Source organism: Rhinolophus sinicus, linkage group LG01 (genome assembly GCF_036562045.2).
Source record: "Rhinolophus sinicus isolate RSC01 linkage group LG01, ASM3656204v1, whole genome shotgun sequence".
In the NCBI taxonomy this organism is placed as follows: Eukaryota; Metazoa; Chordata; class Mammalia; order Chiroptera; family Rhinolophidae; genus Rhinolophus; species Rhinolophus sinicus.
In genome coordinates, this window is record NC_133751.1 from 151,716,549 (window position 1) to 151,734,399 (window position 17,851).

The window sequence follows — 17,851 nt, forward strand, 5'->3', positions numbered from 1 at the left end:
GAGCCTGACACCTTTTCAAAAGTCACTGGGAATGTTAAGAACAATCTAGAGTGATTGCCTCCTCTCAAGCTGGAATTTATCTATTGAAAAGGAAAAAGAAAAGAAGCACACCCTTTGCACAAACAAGACTAGATTTGCCTAAGGTGAAATGGCCTAAAGAAACAATGTCAGCTAATTCTAGCTTGAGTCTAAGTGTATTTTAGGGAATTATAGCTGGGGGCGTGGGGGATGGGGGTGGGGGAGGAGGGAGGACCCAAACCAACTTGTCAGTTTTGTTATATAAAGATTTAATTATATCTGAGCAATTACCACTGATAAAAACACCAGGAAGGTGTGACTAAGAAAAGGGTTTATGTCTTACAGAGAAGGCATTTAAAAATCAAGGTTTTGTACAGATCAGAGCCTACATACAGGCCGTTCATCCTGGCAAAAATAGTGATACATGGCAATGCTTGAAACACAATTCTTATCAAGACTTTCAAGGTATTTCATTTTTGCACTCTAATGGTACCTGCTTGTACTTACTATGTTTTTTACTGAATTGGAGTTATGCTAATTACTCTCTTTTGAAGCCATCTGTATTTCTTGAGAAATACTTGCCTATAATCATAGTCACCTTTAAAGTCTATTTGAAAGAATGCACTATGCACCCAGATTTCAATGTCATCAGAAAACTAGGCCAAGAGGAGCAGGAGGCTGAGACAGCGTTTATTGGGTCACACTTAACCATAATGGGGTAGGCAGCAGGGTAAAATAGAAAAGCAAATTTGACGGGAAGTCAGCATACTTGTTATCTACTTCGTCACCAGCCAGCTTGGGCAAGTTAATTTCTCCTCTTTGTGTTTTAAGCAGGGAGTAAAGCTAGTTATTCCACTTACCATCTTAGGGTTGTTTGAAGGTCAAATGAGATAATAGACCTGCAAAAGCTGTGAGATGCATGAAGCAGAGCATTCGACAGGCTGTCAGAACACCCCAAATATTACGTTACATAGACGAGTAAATGTAAGGGTCAAAGAAAAAGAAGAGACGACCACACAGTAGTTGGGTCTGAGTGAATACAAGAAAAGGGAAGGAAGTTCTATGTGGGCAGTGGCGGGGGTGGGGGTGGGTGGGGGGGGCTGGTTTTGTGGGAAAGATGATGTTTTATGTTTAAGGCAAGAATGGAACAACTAAGTAGAAATGTCCTCCAGGCAAGAGGCTGGAGATGAAAAGGAAGGTCTGGACTAGTTAAAATAATGAAAATATCCAGAGAATTTGTGGAGAGGGGAAAAAAAGGCAACTTGTCTGAGCCAGTTAAGGGGGGTAGGTGGGAGGGGTGGGGGGGTAGGAGGGCATAGGTAGAGAGGAGGTAGGAAAAAGCAAAGATGAATTTCTCGGAGAGAAAAAATATCAACAGAAAGAATGATTGTATGGTAGTGCTCTTTTCTCTACTGAAGGAAAGAATGTTCAGAACTGTTAAGTGATTCAGAGAGGTCCAAGGGAATCAGAACCAAGAAGATTAGCAGCTTTGAAGATGGGGAGGATATTGTTGCAGTGGAGTAGTAGAGAGGGATGCCAGAATTCATGTGCTTTGAAATGAAAGCATGGAAGGAGAGAGCATGGGCTACAGAAGTAAGCTTAGCAGTTTAAAAAAGAGAAAACTTAGGAAACGGAAACAGCAGAGAGGCAGGAAAGTAGAGGAGAAAATGGGTAGAAGAGATAGTGATACTTCAAAGCAGAACATTGGGTATAATTGTACCTAAATTGAGAAAGGACGGCACCACGCCATATGGATACCAAAATCTGGGAAGACTGCACCTCTCATTTACCTTGGGTGAAGCCAGTAAATGTCAGGTATCCACATGTAGCAAAGAGAATACTGATAAATACAGAAACCAAGGTGGACACATGGATGATACAGGACCACTTAGCTACTGTGGGTTCTTCCAAAGAACCATAAACTAAGAAGCAGTTATGGTGGCAAATAAATGCTGGGGGAAAAACAAACAAAAAAAGAGCATTATTAAAGCAAACACTAGCGTTCTCTTTACTTTTGAAAATCCATAAGTATATGCTACTGTGTTTCCCTGAACATAAGACCTAACCAGAAAATAAACCCTAGCATGATTTTTCAGGAGGACATCCCCTGAACATAAGCCCTAATGAGTCTTTTGGAGCAAAAATTAATATAAGATCCGGTTTTATTTTCAGGGAAACACAGTACTTTGGAATGCCAATGAACTGAAGTTCAAATATACTAATTTACTGCATATGTCACAAAATCATCATTCTAACTAACAGCTTAGGGAATGAGAAATTTCATTCACATCAGGCTGTGTAGTTTTTTCATGTCACTCTTGATATAAAGCAGGTCTGTTCAATTTTCTCTCCCATTTTCCATTTCCTAATGGCCTTTCTAATCTTAAGGGGAAATCTAAATGACACAATATTTTCAATCCAACGCTTCCTTTCCAATCTGGGATATAACGGATTAGTAATTTGTAATACTTTTTTTTTAGTAATTTGTAATAATTTATGTGCAAGGTTTTGCAGTCCATAATATTGCTAGATTTTCAAGTTAAGAAACAAGATGACGTTAACGAGTTTTCTGCATGAAAAAGAGACTTGTCCAAATTGAAGCAAATTTTAGTGAAGAGTGAGAAAAGTTTGAGCCTAATTTTATGTTGGCACAAACTGGATCATATGCTGCTAATAGGATGTCTAAAACTTAGGACATCTGTTCTCTAGACACAAATATAAACCACAGCACTTTTGCATTATACAGAAGAGTCCACATTGAGAAAGGGCCTTTGGAAACACATACTCACCAAATGACATAACACCAATAGCCTGAATGGCACTGGGTTTTGCAAATACCCAGGCATCTTCTGTTTTTGGTCTACAAGAGAAATGAGTTAATTTGATCAATGAGTAAACATACAAGCATAAGTATATCAGAAAACAAGAAATGCTGTCACAATATAAATTGAATCCCTTTAAGTCAGAAATTACTAAGGGGTCTCCATTAATCTTATTTAATTGTGAATAAATTTCCCAGGAATATCAATGTTATCTGTTAATCCCCCATTACATGAGAAGACTCTATTTTTACATATTTAAAATATCCATTGACAATTTTGTGACTTCACTTACTCATCAATTTAACATTTGTTTTGCACTTATCATTTGAGATACTCACTGAGGGAGATAGGACAATTAATAATGCAGTATTCTTCCTCAACTAATCAATACTACCCTTTATTCCCCTTTTACTCATTTTTCTGGGCTCATTCTACCCAAGGAAATTCATAGTTGGCACTACAGTTTATTGAGGAAGGTAGACATGAATATGAATCAATGATGTACTTAATTAACTATGTTCTGGGAACTATCCTGTATTATCTCAATCTTCAAAATAACACTTAAGTACTATTATCATCCTTTAATACGTTAGGAGAGTTAAGCTCTGGGTGATGACATAACTTGTGAAGCTTTCACAGACAGTAAATAAAGACATTGAGATTTCTCTCCTTGGTCTGTCCGTCCCAGTATATCTTCCATCCAGAACTCTCAGCTGTGGATATACTTCTCTCAAAGAGGTTTTGGAAACATACACACTTAAAATAACTTGAAGAAACTTATTTCTTAGTGGAATTAAAATATTTGCCAGCCTGTCTATTGGCAGAGATTGGTTTCCCTGATTAATACACCCTCGAGTAATGGTGAAGAGCACAGGCTCCAGGTCAGACAGCCTGTGTTGGTCTTTGGTCCTCTTCCACATATTAGCTGTGTGATCCTAGGTAAGTTACCTAACCTTGCTGTGCTTCAGTTTTGATATCTATAAAATGGGGATGACAATAATAGCACTTAATTGAGTTATTGTGTGAGTTAAGTGATGCAAAACTTCTGAGAGCCTAGCATATATTAAGTGTTCAATACACAGTCACTTGTATTATCAGCTTATGTATTAGTATTGTTTTTATTCACTGTCACTTAATAAAATATAGCAAAAAGTCTAAAAGTATTGCCAGCTTCCCTGAAAAGAAAAGACTGTCGCAAGACTGAAAGAATGCATGAAATTGGAAAAGGTGAACAGCGAAGAAAAGTCCTAGAAAAAGTATAAAGGCACTAGGTGTAAACCCATCTCTTTTATGTTTATGATCAACTCTCGATGTAAAGTAGACACAAAAAGTTCCATTTGTCTTGTCAAAGTTAGTGGGATTTACGCATTATATCATTTCTTTCCACATTTGAAACGAGCAGTTACAGACAAAGGAACTAGCTAGCCGACAAGGGAGGCCGCCAGCTGTCACAAGCTTTGCTCCTCTTCTCTAGTTTGAGTGGGGCTGCTGCCACCTGCCGCCTCCACTGCTCTTACTGCAATGAACATGAACTGCTAGCAGCGTACCTGTTAAATCCCAATGTGAACGTAGAAAGGTACATATTTTATCTATGGTCCTTACATTTTTTTTTTTGAAAAGGAAGTACTAACAATTGCAGAAACTTGGAGATCTTTAATTTTCTGTCTGTCTCAAAAGATCTACTTTCCCTGTAAAGGTATTGGCACGTGAAAAAAACTCATTTTTTTCTTTGGTATAGATTGTAGTGGTGTCAGACTTTTCAACTCGTACATTAGTAATGAAAACATAGGAGTTTGATTTTTATTTGTCTTCTTAAATTTTTAAAAAAATTTCTTGGTCTATATGGTTCCTTGAGTATATTCCTAGCAAAAATGGAGTGTGAAACAGTACCTAGAGATAATTTGGGGTTTTCTGTGTTCATGTTAATGATGCTGATTTTATAAGATGGAAAGTATCCAAAAAGATGGCACAGACAGGCAAATGATGTGTACCCAAATCTAGGGAAAGAGTAGGAAGAGACAATGAATATAGCTTTGCTATCTTTTATAAAATAGCTTACAATTGAATTCCAGAAACAACCATTTCCACAGGGAAAAAAAAGAGAAAGTTCTTTGGTATATTTTGTGAGGCTCTGAAGCCTAGATACCGAAAGTGGATAAGAAAATAAAGTCATAGATTGTTCTGACTTTAGACTATAGATGCTGAAATAGAAAATAAAATATTATCAAATGCAATCAAGACAATGTATAAGAAAACAACAAATGAACAACAAAATCAAAAAAACACCCATGACCAAGAAGAGTTTTTCCAATAAACGCAAGGGTAGTTCAATAACAGAAGAAACTATTAATGTAACTCATCACATTAATAGGTTAATGGAGAAAAAAGGATTAGCATTTCAAAAATTGTAAAAAAGCCTACAATGAACTATTTATTATGATAAGCATGTGAAGCAAGATGTTAATAAAATAGAACTTCCTTAACCTAATAAGAATATCCATAAAAACTTATAGCAAATGACATATTTAGGAGTGAAAAGTTAGAAACATTACAAATAAAGGCAGAAGCCAGACAAGGATGTTCACTATTATGGCTTTCAGAACACATTACAGGAATTCCTACCTAATATAATAAAATAAGAAGTGATAAAATATGTAATAACTGAAAAGTAATAAATGAATCGTACACAATATGATTATGTACACAGAAAATTCAGGGGAATATATTGACAAGCTATTGGAGTATTCAGCAAGGTTACTGGATACAAACTCAATATACAAAAATTAATAGGATTTTAGCACACAGATAACAACCAATAAAATTGTTTTTCAAGTGTCAGTGACAACAAAAATACTAAATATTTTTAAAGATGTCCATAATCTTAATGGAATGATATAATTTTATTGAAAGGTACAAATAATTAGAGAAATATAGCATTTTCACACACATGAATGGGAAGACTCAATCTCATGTAGATGTCAATTCTCTCCAAATTAATATTTAAATTCAAAGAATAAAATATGATAATGAGTGAAAATAATTTTTTAAAAAACCCATAAAAGCAAAACCATAAAGGTAAAGATTGATACACTTAATAAAATTAATCAAAGATAAATATAAAACGTCTGTATAATAAAACAATCCATATACCAAGTTGAAGACAAGTGAAAAACTGGGAGATGAGATTTGTCATGCATATAAACTAGAAAAGGTTATTATCTAGTATACTAAACACTCCTGAAAATTAATGAGAAAAAGATATACCAATGAGCAATGGACAGCCATCAATTTATAGAAAAGGAAATGAGAATAGCTAATAAATATGGTACAAGTCCATCCTTAATAATTAGAGAAATTAAAACGAACCCATAAAAAAGAGCATTTTATCTATCTAACTCAACAATAGCAATGTTGATATATTCCTGGGAAAGGACAACTTGCAATTATTATAGAAGGAACTGTAAATTGTAAAACACTTTGGAGAAGAATTTGGCAATGTCTAGTAAAGCTGAACTTAGTCAAAGCTTGTAAGCAAACACTTATATTTTTAGGTATATACCCTAGGCTAGGGAAATACACACATGCACCACGAAATATGGATAAGAATGTTCACTGCCACATTGTTTATATTAGCCAAATTTTGGAAATAATCTCAATGTCCAGCAACAGAATAGATAAATAAGTTCACAAGTAAAATATGACATAATCATAAATTTGTGTGCTATAGAACAATTGAAAAGATTCACCCAGTGCTAACTGTAACAAAGTGGAAATATGTAGATTGCAATATTGAGGGGGAAAATGGTTATGGATATTTTATAAACATACTATTCAATACTATATATTGTTATCAATACATAAATGCATAGTGTAAGTATAAAAACATGAACAGGAATGATTCAAACTAATTTAAACATAATATTATGTGTAAATATAGTTACCTTTATTGTTTAAACATAGTTACCTTTAAGGAAAGAGAAATGAATTGAATTTTAAATATGATAGTCTATTGCTCATAAAGATTGAAAGCAAGTATAGAAAAATATTTCAAAAAAATTTGGCCAATTTCCTATTTCCTGAAGTTTATGTAATTATACAATGTTTTGTACATAAAACTCCTCTGGATCTGAACTTAATTTTTAACCTTAAACTTCCATAAATATTCTATAACTGAAACTACATTCTTCCTGCTTTCCAATCACTTATTCATTTAATTTTCAGCAAATATTTGTTAAGCACTATTTATGTGGCAAGTACTCTTACAATCACTGGGAATATTGCAGAAAAAAGGACAGAAGAGGTCAACTATCTTGGTTTATATTCTATATTGTAACCTAGAACAGCACCAAACAGCATTTTCTGTGATGATGAAAATCTTCTGTATCTATGCTGTCCAATATGGTTACCACTAAACACATGTGGCTTTTGAGCATTTGCAATTATGACTAGTGCGACTGAGGAATTAATTTTACATTTTATTAAATTTTATCTAATTTAAATTTAAGGAGCCACACATGGCTAGTTGTTTCTATATTGTACGACAGAGATCTACAAGGAGTCATGTAGGTAATTTTTGTTTCAGAAAACCTAATTACCTTCTAATAGTCGAAAAGAATTATGGAAATTGCCTAAAGAGGTTTAATTTTTCCTGTAGTGTAGCTTATGCCATAAATTTCAGCTACTATTTACCTCTTGAACTTTCTGAGAGGCGAGTTGAAGAATGGGGGATTTGAGTATAACAATAAACAATAAGAATACTTTAACTTATAAAGAACCATGGATATTAGAGAATTTTCGAAACAAACAAGAAAGCAAAAAAACAACAAACTAGGATAAATTGAAATTGTCATTATGAATAGGGGCCAGGGGAAAAGACATAGTACACGGTAGTCATATTGAAATGAATCAACTAAATAAAATTTAATTTGTTATTATGAAATGATTAAATGACGGGATGAGTGCTTTAAAAAATTTTGAAAGAATAATTCACCATAGATTACCTGTAAACACCATAGATTACCTGTAAACAAGGCATGGCTTTTAAATGATTATTCAAATTCAAACATATTAATTAACATATAACTCTTTTGGAGTATTTCTTTTGTACAGAGTGAGGTGAGTTTTCTTCTGAAGAAAACCCAAAATAAATACTACTCTCCAATTTCTCTTTGTTTTAGATTCTGCTGCTACTGTCAAAGTTCATTCCCCTGAGGAACGGACACCAACTGCATTTATTGGTGTGTGTCTAGAGTTTGCAATGGAGGCCAGTAGTTCTGAAATTAGTCCACCACAGTCAACTTCCTCTCTTCAGCAGGTGTTCAAGTTACCTGCTGAGGCACAGACCAGCTCTTTACCCTCACATGTCTCTCACCTGCTTCTTTCATTCCATGGGATTATTTGCCGGCTACTGACCAAACTGTGCTTAATATTACCAATGAAGGACAACTAAAAGAGTAATGAACTTAATTTCTATTGTGAAGAACAACCCTTCTCACTACTAAGAAAAACCAGGTGGAATACAGCAAGCTATCGAGGAAAATAAACGGCCTTTAAAGTCGGAGAGCTTTGGATTTAAATCTTAACTTTATGATATACTAGCAAGGTGACTTTGGGCAGATTACTCTGTGGCACTGGTCTCAGTCTTCTCTGCTGTAGAACAAAGACAATATTAATAATTCTATTTTACAAATCTGACATATGGGTTAAATGACAAAATGAATGTAAGACTATGGTATACAGTGGATAATTAATGTTAGCTGAGACTTTCTTCCACTCTTCCTCACTTTCCTTATGTTATCATTAAAGTAAAAATAAATGTCTTAGTCTGGGTGTAAGGACCTTCAGGTATATGACAGACATGACAGACACTCTTCATCATGTTACTTATATACTTTTAGAGAATGAAGGGACCTTGTGGAAGGCAAGCTCTCTTATTTAAAATAAGTGAATGATTAACCTTGATAATAGGCATACATGTAACCAAATAGGCAGTCATTGGTTGACAATGATGAAAAAGATGAAATGGCTCATTCATGCTTTAGGTATTCACAGCAAATATTCAGTGTTCTATCCCATACACCATTTTCTGCACAACTGGATCTGCCAAATTTTTGCAAGTTCCAGCTGCATGAAGCCATTTTAGACAATCTCAGGGTATTTGAATCTGCTTATGTTATTGCAGGATTTTTGTCTTAGCCCAGCCATCAGTCTCCCCAGCTAAGCTGTAGCTCTGTAGTGATATGATAAATTTTGCTACAGTGGTGTGGAGACTACCATCAATGAAAGATAATTAAATGTTTGACTAAAAGAAAGCACTCATTAAACCTTTAGATATTTGACATCTAAAACGGAAAGGCAAATTTCCTGATTATTTAATTACCAGATAACATCTTAGACTAATCACTGGAAAGGAAAAAAATATATAAAATTAACCTTTTACATTTTTAAGCTTCTATCTACACACATATACACACACACACACACACACACATATTAATTAAAGGTTACTTTTATTTTTGTTATATAAATTTCCAATTATAGAAAGGATTTATTCTGTCAGTATTGCAAAGACAGAATTTCTTCCTTTTGCATTTTACTACAAGGAAAGATTATGAATGAATATATCAATATTTTATCATTAATGTTGATAAAACATAAATATAGTGATATTTAAGTTCATTTCTTGAATACTTAGCACTACCTTCTTATACAGAGACAAAGCCTACCTACTTGATCAGGCTAACTAGTTTCACTTTCAGGAATTATTTGGAGGTACTGCATTTTGTTTTAATAAGGTGAAATGGCCTTGCACCACGTTATAAAATCTTGAGGGTTGTGTGTGTGTGTGTGTGTGTGTGTGTGTGTGCTTGTGTGTTTAATAGTTTTGGAAGCAATAGAAAATATATATCTCATGATTGTTACCAAATTAAAAACCCAAAAACTTTTACTGAGTGCATAAATAAAAATGAGAAATAAAGAAATATCCAGCAAAACAAGATAAAATCATAGTGTAGTCATTGTTTTTCACAGATATCTCTTCCCAAAGCTTTCGATTAAGTGATAATACAGATGGTACTTGTTCTTCCTTTCATTTCTTAATCTCCCCATCAAGTAATAGTGTAATAGAAGCTGTAAGTTGTAGAGAAGGGGATTAGATCCAGTAACTGGATAAATTCTGAGAGAGAATTTTCTAACCATTTTCCTCCTGCACACTAATTCTCCTATATTTTATGGCATAGTTCAAGCCTCACACAAAAAAATGAAATAACTTCCATAAGGAGGAAAATATATTTTAAATAAAATGTTTGTACTTAAATCCTCAGCAAATTAATAATTAAAAGTTAAACTTGGACATACAATCAACCATGGTGAATGGGCCACATTAAATTTATCTTCTTTCTCTCACCTCAGCCCTCACTAAAATTCTCCTAAGAGAATTCAAAAGAGGGATAAACCCACAGGGAAGAAGACCATGGAAAAAGGGATAGTGCAGAAGACATTTTGTGAAAAGGAAAGCAGATGCTTACCTGGTAACTGCAGAGAATGGGAGACATTACAACCACACAGAGAGAGCAAATGATGAGAAAGAGCTGATTCACTTTGCAAATCCCCTGTGTGTGCAGGACTCAGAGACACCTGAGAGCTATCCAGGATGCTCCAGAAAAAGGAAAAGAAAAAGAAAAAGAAAAATGAAAGATTTGAGATCCTGGCTAGAGGGTATCTAGCAAAAAAAGGAAGTCCTAGAATGACAATGAGCAGCAAACGAAAATCAGTCCATCTAGAAAGGAACAAAAGGAGAGAAGGCTCTGGGAGGAGGGCGTCTCCAGAAAAAAGAAAAATAAATTGGTAGATTATCTTATGTTTGAGCATTTGGACGAGTAACAAAAATGATCAAAATCAAAAGCTAAACTAGGAGAAAGTATTTGCAAAAGACACATCTCATGTTATCCAAAATATACAGAGAACACTTAAAACTCAACAATAAGAACACAAACAACCCAATTAAAAATGGGCCAAAGACCTTAACAGACACCTCACCAAAGAATAAGTACCGAGAGCAAATAAGCATACGAAAAGATACTTCACATCATTTGTCATCAGGGAAATGCAAATTAAAACACAGTGAGATGTTACTATACACCTAATAGAATGGCCAAAATCCAGAACACTGAGACGACCAAATGTTGACAAGGATGTGGAGCAACAGGAACTTTCATTCATTTCTGGTGGGAAGGCAAACTGGTGCAGCCACTTTGGAAGACAGTTTGTCGGTTTCTTACAAAACTAAACATACTCTTGCTTTACGATCCAGCAATTGCCCTCCTTGGTATTTACCCAGAAGGATTTGAAACATGTCCACACAAAAACCTACACATGATGTTTAGAGCAGTTTTATTTATAATTGCCAGAACTTGGAAGCAACCAAGATGTCCTTCAGTAGGTAAATGAACAAAGAATCTATGGTACATCCAAATGATGAAATCGTATTCACTGCTAAAAAGAAATGAATTATCAAGCCATGAAAAGACATGGAGGAACCTTAAATGCATATTACTAAGTGCAAAAAGCCAATCTGAAAAGGCTACATACTGTATAATTCCAACTATACTTCATTCTGGAAAAGGCAGAACTAGGGAGACAGTAAAAAGATTAGTGGTTGCCAGGGGTTGGGGGTTGGGGAATGGGATGAATAGGTAGAGCATAGATGACATTTTAAGGCAGTGAAAATACTCTGCATGATAGCATAATGATGGATATATGTCATTACACATTTGTCCAAATCCACAGAATGTACACCACCAAAAGTGAACTCTAATATAAACTATAGCCGTGGGGTGATCCTGATATACTAATCTAGGTTAATCAGTTGTAACCAACGTTCCACGCTGGGGGATGCCATGCATATTTGTGGGTAGGGAGTATATGGAAAATCCCTTGTGCCTTCCTCAACTGTGACTCTAAAACTGCTCTGAAAAATAAAGTCCTGAAAAATCGAATCTGGACATCCAGCTAAACATGGTTGAAGAGAAAACCAAAACCAAGTGTTAATTCTAGAAAAAAATAGTGTGCAAAAAGAGAATATAGCTATTTAATTTTGAACATTGTGTTATATCTCCACGTATTAAGATATGGTAGAAGAGAAAAGATCATTTGAGAGAGCTCACCTTCATTTACTGTATGACAAGAGTGAGAATGCAAAAATAGCACTTACAAGCATATTATGTAGATGTAAAAATATAAATTCCAAATGACACATCAGAAATAGGAAAATATTTGGTAGGTGGCTGCTCAATTTCATTAAGAGCCATTTTTAACATTTGATTTTATAAAAATATGTAAATACATATTTTTGGAGGAAAAAAATAAATCAAAATGAAAGTTATATTGGGAAGAAGCAGGATCCTTTAAAATGTTTTACAAAGCTTCAAATACATTATGGCAACATAATGGAGGCTAGCTATAAGGTTCATATCACTTAAGAAGCAATGTTTGAAGTGTTTTAATATATTTTAATACTAACAAAAATAGAGGCTGGCTTATAGCAGTTTGCAGCCTTGGTATGAAAAATACTTTCAAGAGAGTAATTGTTTTCCTTATACTAAAAAATCCAGTCATATTCTAGCTACATTTTTTTTTTCTGAAACTTTTTTGTGTGGGGGGAAGGTGGGAGTGGGTAGGTCTGGGGGAGTTAAATTCATTCTGCGATATTATTTCAGCTTGGATTCTTGGATTCAGGCATTTCATCCTATTTTGAAAGATGAACTCCATCTTATCTTTACAACAGCTGAGTAGCAGTAATAAGGCAAAGCAGTAGGAAGCAAGTCCTAGCAAATAATATCTCTGGTCTTCACAGACTTATGAAAACAAGCTGCAGGGGGATTGCTTCTGATCCCCAGAACACAAGAGCTCCCTCCCATCAGGAGGATCAAACATCACACCTCTCTGTCATACCCACCCAGATTCTTTTCAGCTAAACGCAGACACCTTCCAAGTCATACTATCTCGGCAGAGCCTGCATTTTTGTTAAGAAGCCTTACATGTTAACCTCTTTAACCAGACACGTCTGCTAGTTAGGAGCTCTGAGTGGCACATAAACAAAGGCTCCAGTTTCCTGTCACCCCACAAGCTATTAATGACACAGGCAGATCTGCCCACTTCCCCAGCTTGGGCATCTGCTGAAAGCTCTCTGCCCCTTCCTGGCTCCAGCTCACTTTCCTTCTAATTCTGTTCTCTAGACAACTGTGATTTACATGAACATATAAAGCTGTTCGGGAAAATTCTTCTTGGGAATCACTCTAAACATCAAAACTGATTCATTTAAAAAAAAAAACACACATTTTGCATAAAGCTAATCTTGAATTAAAATTTACATAAAACATTATGCTGATTTTTTTTGCCAAAATAATATTTTGATTTTTAATATGAATCATATAAAAAGCTTACACAGCTTGGCACCACAAACATTACAAATACTTCCTTTTTCTCATTTGGGACACCAACCACTTCTGATTCTTATTCAGTCACCTACTTTTCTATTCTTTTTTCCAGGATTGGATCTAATTCCTCTGTCAACTTTTTAATAATTGGTGTCAACTGTTTTTGTCACTTGGGATTCAAAAGGCAGACAGTGTGTGGGAGGGGGCAGGATTTTACTTTTTAACATAATGAAAACTTATTAGAATTATGAGTGTTGCTTTAGTTCTCTAATATGTTTTCCACAAAACAGAATTACATTAAAATATAATGTGCCAGATGTGAACTCCAGATAATTATTTTCCACTGGGGTTCTACTTGTGTTTCACCTTTCTCCACCTTATATGAGGTCGGACAATTAAGTTCTCGAACTCATCCTAGGAAAAAGTGTTACATATCTCATTGCTGAATATTACTACAGTCACCTTTGAAGTACTCCCCTTGGGAAGCTATACACCAATGCCAGTGCCTAGTCCACGCTTCAAAGCAATTCTGGAACTCTTTTTCTGGAATGGTCATCAGAGCTGTTGTCATATTACCCTTGATGTCCTGAATGTTATCAAAATGTCTTCTTTTCAATATTTCCTTTATCTTCAGGTAAAGAAAGAAGTCATTGGGGGCCAGATCAGGTGAGTAGGGAGGGTGTTCCAATACAGTTATTTGTTTACTGGCTAAAAACTCCCTCACAGACAGTGCCATGTGAGCTGGTGCATTGTCGTGATGCAAGAGCCATTAATTGTTGGCAAAAAGTTCAGGTCATTTAACTTTTTCATGCAGCCTTTTCAGCACTTCCAAATAGTAAACTTGGTTAACTGTTTGTCCAGTTGGTGCAAACTCATAGTGAATAATCCTCCTGATATCAAAAAAGGTTAGCAACATCGTTGCAACAAGTTCGCGAACTTAATTGTCAAACCTCATAAGCTGTCCCTGCATAATCTTGTCTCTAGACTCTCCCTAAACTCTAGACTTGCATTTCCAAAACTATGGGAGGCTTCTTCTCTCTCTATGCCAAGTGTTACTCAAAATCAAGATATTAAAATATTAAAAACATGTTTTTTCTAGACCTGCTTCCTTTCCTATCCTGCTTAATAACTTAAAAGAATCTGGGGAGGGGGTCTCTTCCTCTGTTTCCATAGCAGCCCGCTCATAATTCTATTAAATAGTCTACTGAAGGTATCTTTTAAGTGTTTGTCTACTCCACCTTGCCCACAATAAGTTTTAAGAGACCTGAAGAAAAGGATTGTGCTAAATTGATTTTCCCAGCTCCAGTACCTAGAAAAGTGACGGGAACAGTAAGCATTTAGTAAATGCTAATTGACTGAACAGATTCTTCCATTTTCTCCTTTTGGTGGTGAGTTCTGGACCATCTACCACTCTAGTTATCCAAACTGGAAAGCTTGCCATCACCACTGCCCCCCCCCCCCCCCGGCAACCCTTCTTCCTCCTTTTCATTTCTACCAGCTTTGCCCTGCCACTGTTCCAGTTGTCTTTTGCCTGTTAGCTTGCCTCAGATAGCCTCCTTCCAGGTCTTTCTACCCTCAATTTATGCTGTAAGAGAAGTCCAGTTGAAATGGAGACTAGCTCTGGTCACTCTCCTGCTTAAGAACTTTCAATGCCCCAGCAAGTAAAGAACAAATCCAAGTGTCTTAGCACTACACATAAAGCTTTCCTCTCATGGTCTCTGCCAACCTCTTTACGATCACTTCTTTGCACAAACTCGAGCCAAACTCTCAGCTCAGAATCACCAAAACTCTGAAACTATATAGTGGGCGTCAGTAGATTTGGAAAGAACTATCTTCAACCGTCTTTCAAAAGAGATAATATGGAGACACGACCGTTGTTAAAACTATGATAAAATATGTATTTGAGGGGCAACATGAAAGCAACATAGTTTTTGAGAATATTTTCAATGGAGGTACCTTTAGTTTTATTTGATATTTCCCCTAACCAATGGCAAACTGTCTGTCCTTCCTAATATTAGAAACTTGAACTTCTGCCATTATATACATCACACCTCTGAGCCTGACACACTTCTGCCAACAATAGCTTCCAACCTTTCCCCACTTTCTTTTTTGACACAACTAATGCCAGTACATTTTTTCAAGCAGCAGATCACATATTATCTTATCTTGAAATAGTACCTGCCTGCGCAGGTCGGGCTAAGAGCCCTTCCTCTGTTTCCACGGCACTTCCCCACAATTCTAAGTATGATATTGAGATTATCTTTCAAAGGTCTATTCTCCCCTTCCACAAACCACAGGTGTCGGAGGTCAGGGACTGTGCTTTCGTCATCTTCGCAGCCCCAATATCTAGAAGCGTGACTGGCATCAGCAAAACATTTACTAAGTGCTTGTTAGTTGAAAGAGCAGGCTAAGCAAGTTACTGTAGGTTTGTTCTTTGGTTATGAATGTATACCAGAGCCCGGTCTGTCTTCTCACTGTAAATAACAGACAGGTGGCAAACCTCACTAAGGCAGCCATTTATAAAAATAACTGTGATGGACAGAATGAGTTCTTAACACTGAGCAGCCTGGGCTGTTCCTCCAGCTCCACTAACAGAGCAATTAGACTAATCTTCTCTGAGAATATACTGCCTTGCAGCTGTTTTTCCTATTTTCATATAGACCCAACTTAAATGATGGGTCTGTTTGTTGCATTATGTAGGCAATCTGTCTGGTAACACTTACCACTAGCTCTAACAGTGCTGCAGAACTTGAAGTCAAATGGTATTTGAGCATATGAGTTAGCAAATTCTGCTACCATGGAGGTAGGCTCAGGAAATTTTCTTGGACAGGAAATGTTTCTGCATGAAATTTTTATCATCCCAAGATAATTTTTATTGTCTCATTACTTCAAAATTTTGGTCAGTTAACCCCCAAGTTGAGTCACCTAAAACCAGAAGGCACGTGGATCCATTAATTTATCCAACTGATTATTCAACAGTTCTTTGCTGAATTCTGATTCTGTGTTAGGCAGTGTGCTGAAACACAGGTATATGGTGTGAAAAGAACAAATGTGACCCCTGTTCTTGTGGCATTTACAATATGGTGAGAAAGACATAAAATACACAACAAACCATAGAAAAGATGAATAAAGATAATTTAACAAAGAGTACAATTATTTTATTCCTATGTGTGGATCCCTTTTCACTTCCTATGATGAAAGTTTCAAATGTAACCAACCAAAGAATTCCAGTTCTGAAACTACTCCTGTCTCACAGATTCTCAGATGACAATTGAATCTCTGAAAAAATGGAAGGTATTGGGCATGAACACTCAAATTCCCTTCACTGGTCTTTAGGAGGAATCTGCATTTTACTCTCCATACTCTTATCTTATTGTTTCAAGAGGAAGAAATATCCAGGCTCCTCAACAAGGATTACTCTATATCATAAATTCCAACTTTTCAAGATCTCCTGGGTGACTTGGCTCCATCTTCTGGCTTGGTCTATAACATGTTCAATATCTCCTATGGTAAGAAGGGTACTTTAGAGTTCTTACTCCCTCAAGTCACTGTTTTGTCATGTCATTTGCATTCATTGATGCTCTTCACACACAAATAAAAAGGGGGAGGAGGGACAGGGTTTGCAAAATTCACTTTCCTATCATTCACTTTCATCTTAATTCTCTCTAACCTGGCTTCCACCCATATTATTTGATTGAAATTCTGGAAGTTTAGCAGAATGTCCTATCACCTGAAGTGGAAATCTGTAGTTTGCATCATGCAGTGTTTACTCCGAGCTTCTTGCCTTGATTTCCTTTGGGGTCATCCTTTCCCCAACCGCCAGCCCATGTGCTTTGGTTGGGTTGACCCTATCCTTAACATCAAGGATAGGCATGTAATCTAAACACAAGCAATTCAACACAGGCCATGATGATAAGGTTTGGGATTGTCATAGGTGCTCATTAGAGCCAATCAGAACTAATACCGGAAGGAGGTTGGGGGTAACTTATAAGAGAAACCTCTTTCTTTTTATAAAGACTTGGATTTGAATGGATGTAGGATGAGACTGCTGCTGCCATCTTGTCAAAATAAAGGGAAAGCCTTTCAGAAACTAGAGACAGAACAGGAAGTGAAGCCAAGAAATGAAAAATAGAAATTATGTCTGATTTCACTGACTGAGCTCCTAAATCCAGCCAAACCTAATAACAGAACTACCCTTGACCTTTACAGTAAAGTGAGTCAATAAATTCTCTTTGCTTTATTTAGTTAGGACCCTGTGGTTGTTGTCCTTTGCAACAAAGATAGCAATAATTTATGCATTATCAAACATTCAGTGGTTAGTATTTGACAAGACTAATTATTCCTTTTTTCAAATATGCACTATTCCTCTGTCTTTACCTACTTTTTTCTGATCCTTTCTTTAACCCCCTTTAGGTCCTCCTTTTGTATAGCATTATATTATAGAATTTCAGGATTAGAATGGATAAGGGGTAAAGAAATTAGTATGTATTGAGATCCTTAGGGAAGGCACATTTTATGCACATAAATACCTGTGGAAAGTGTAGCTGCACTTTTTAGAATTATGTTTGGAACATC

At 35.9% G+C, this 17,851-nt stretch overlaps 1 protein-coding gene across 6 annotated transcripts in view; it reads right to left on the reverse strand.

The window, feature by feature from the left end:
• Window positions 1-17,851, reverse strand: part of SLC38A11 (solute carrier family 38 member 11) — a 50,569-nt gene that overhangs the window by 11,693 nt on the left and 21,025 nt on the right. For 5 of the 6 annotated variants that reach the window (XM_074337200.1, XM_019727488.2, XM_019727491.2 and 2 more), the window contains 2 exons: window positions 2,808-2,878; window positions 1,809-1,970 (listed from right to left, as the gene is read on the reverse strand). In XM_074337200.1, coding sequence (XP_074193301.1) covers window positions 1,809-1,970; window positions 2,808-2,878 — 233 coding nt within the window. The remainder of the gene's footprint in view (window positions 1-1,808; window positions 1,971-2,807; window positions 2,879-17,851) is intronic. The other variant, XM_019727490.2, reaches the window with a different exon arrangement.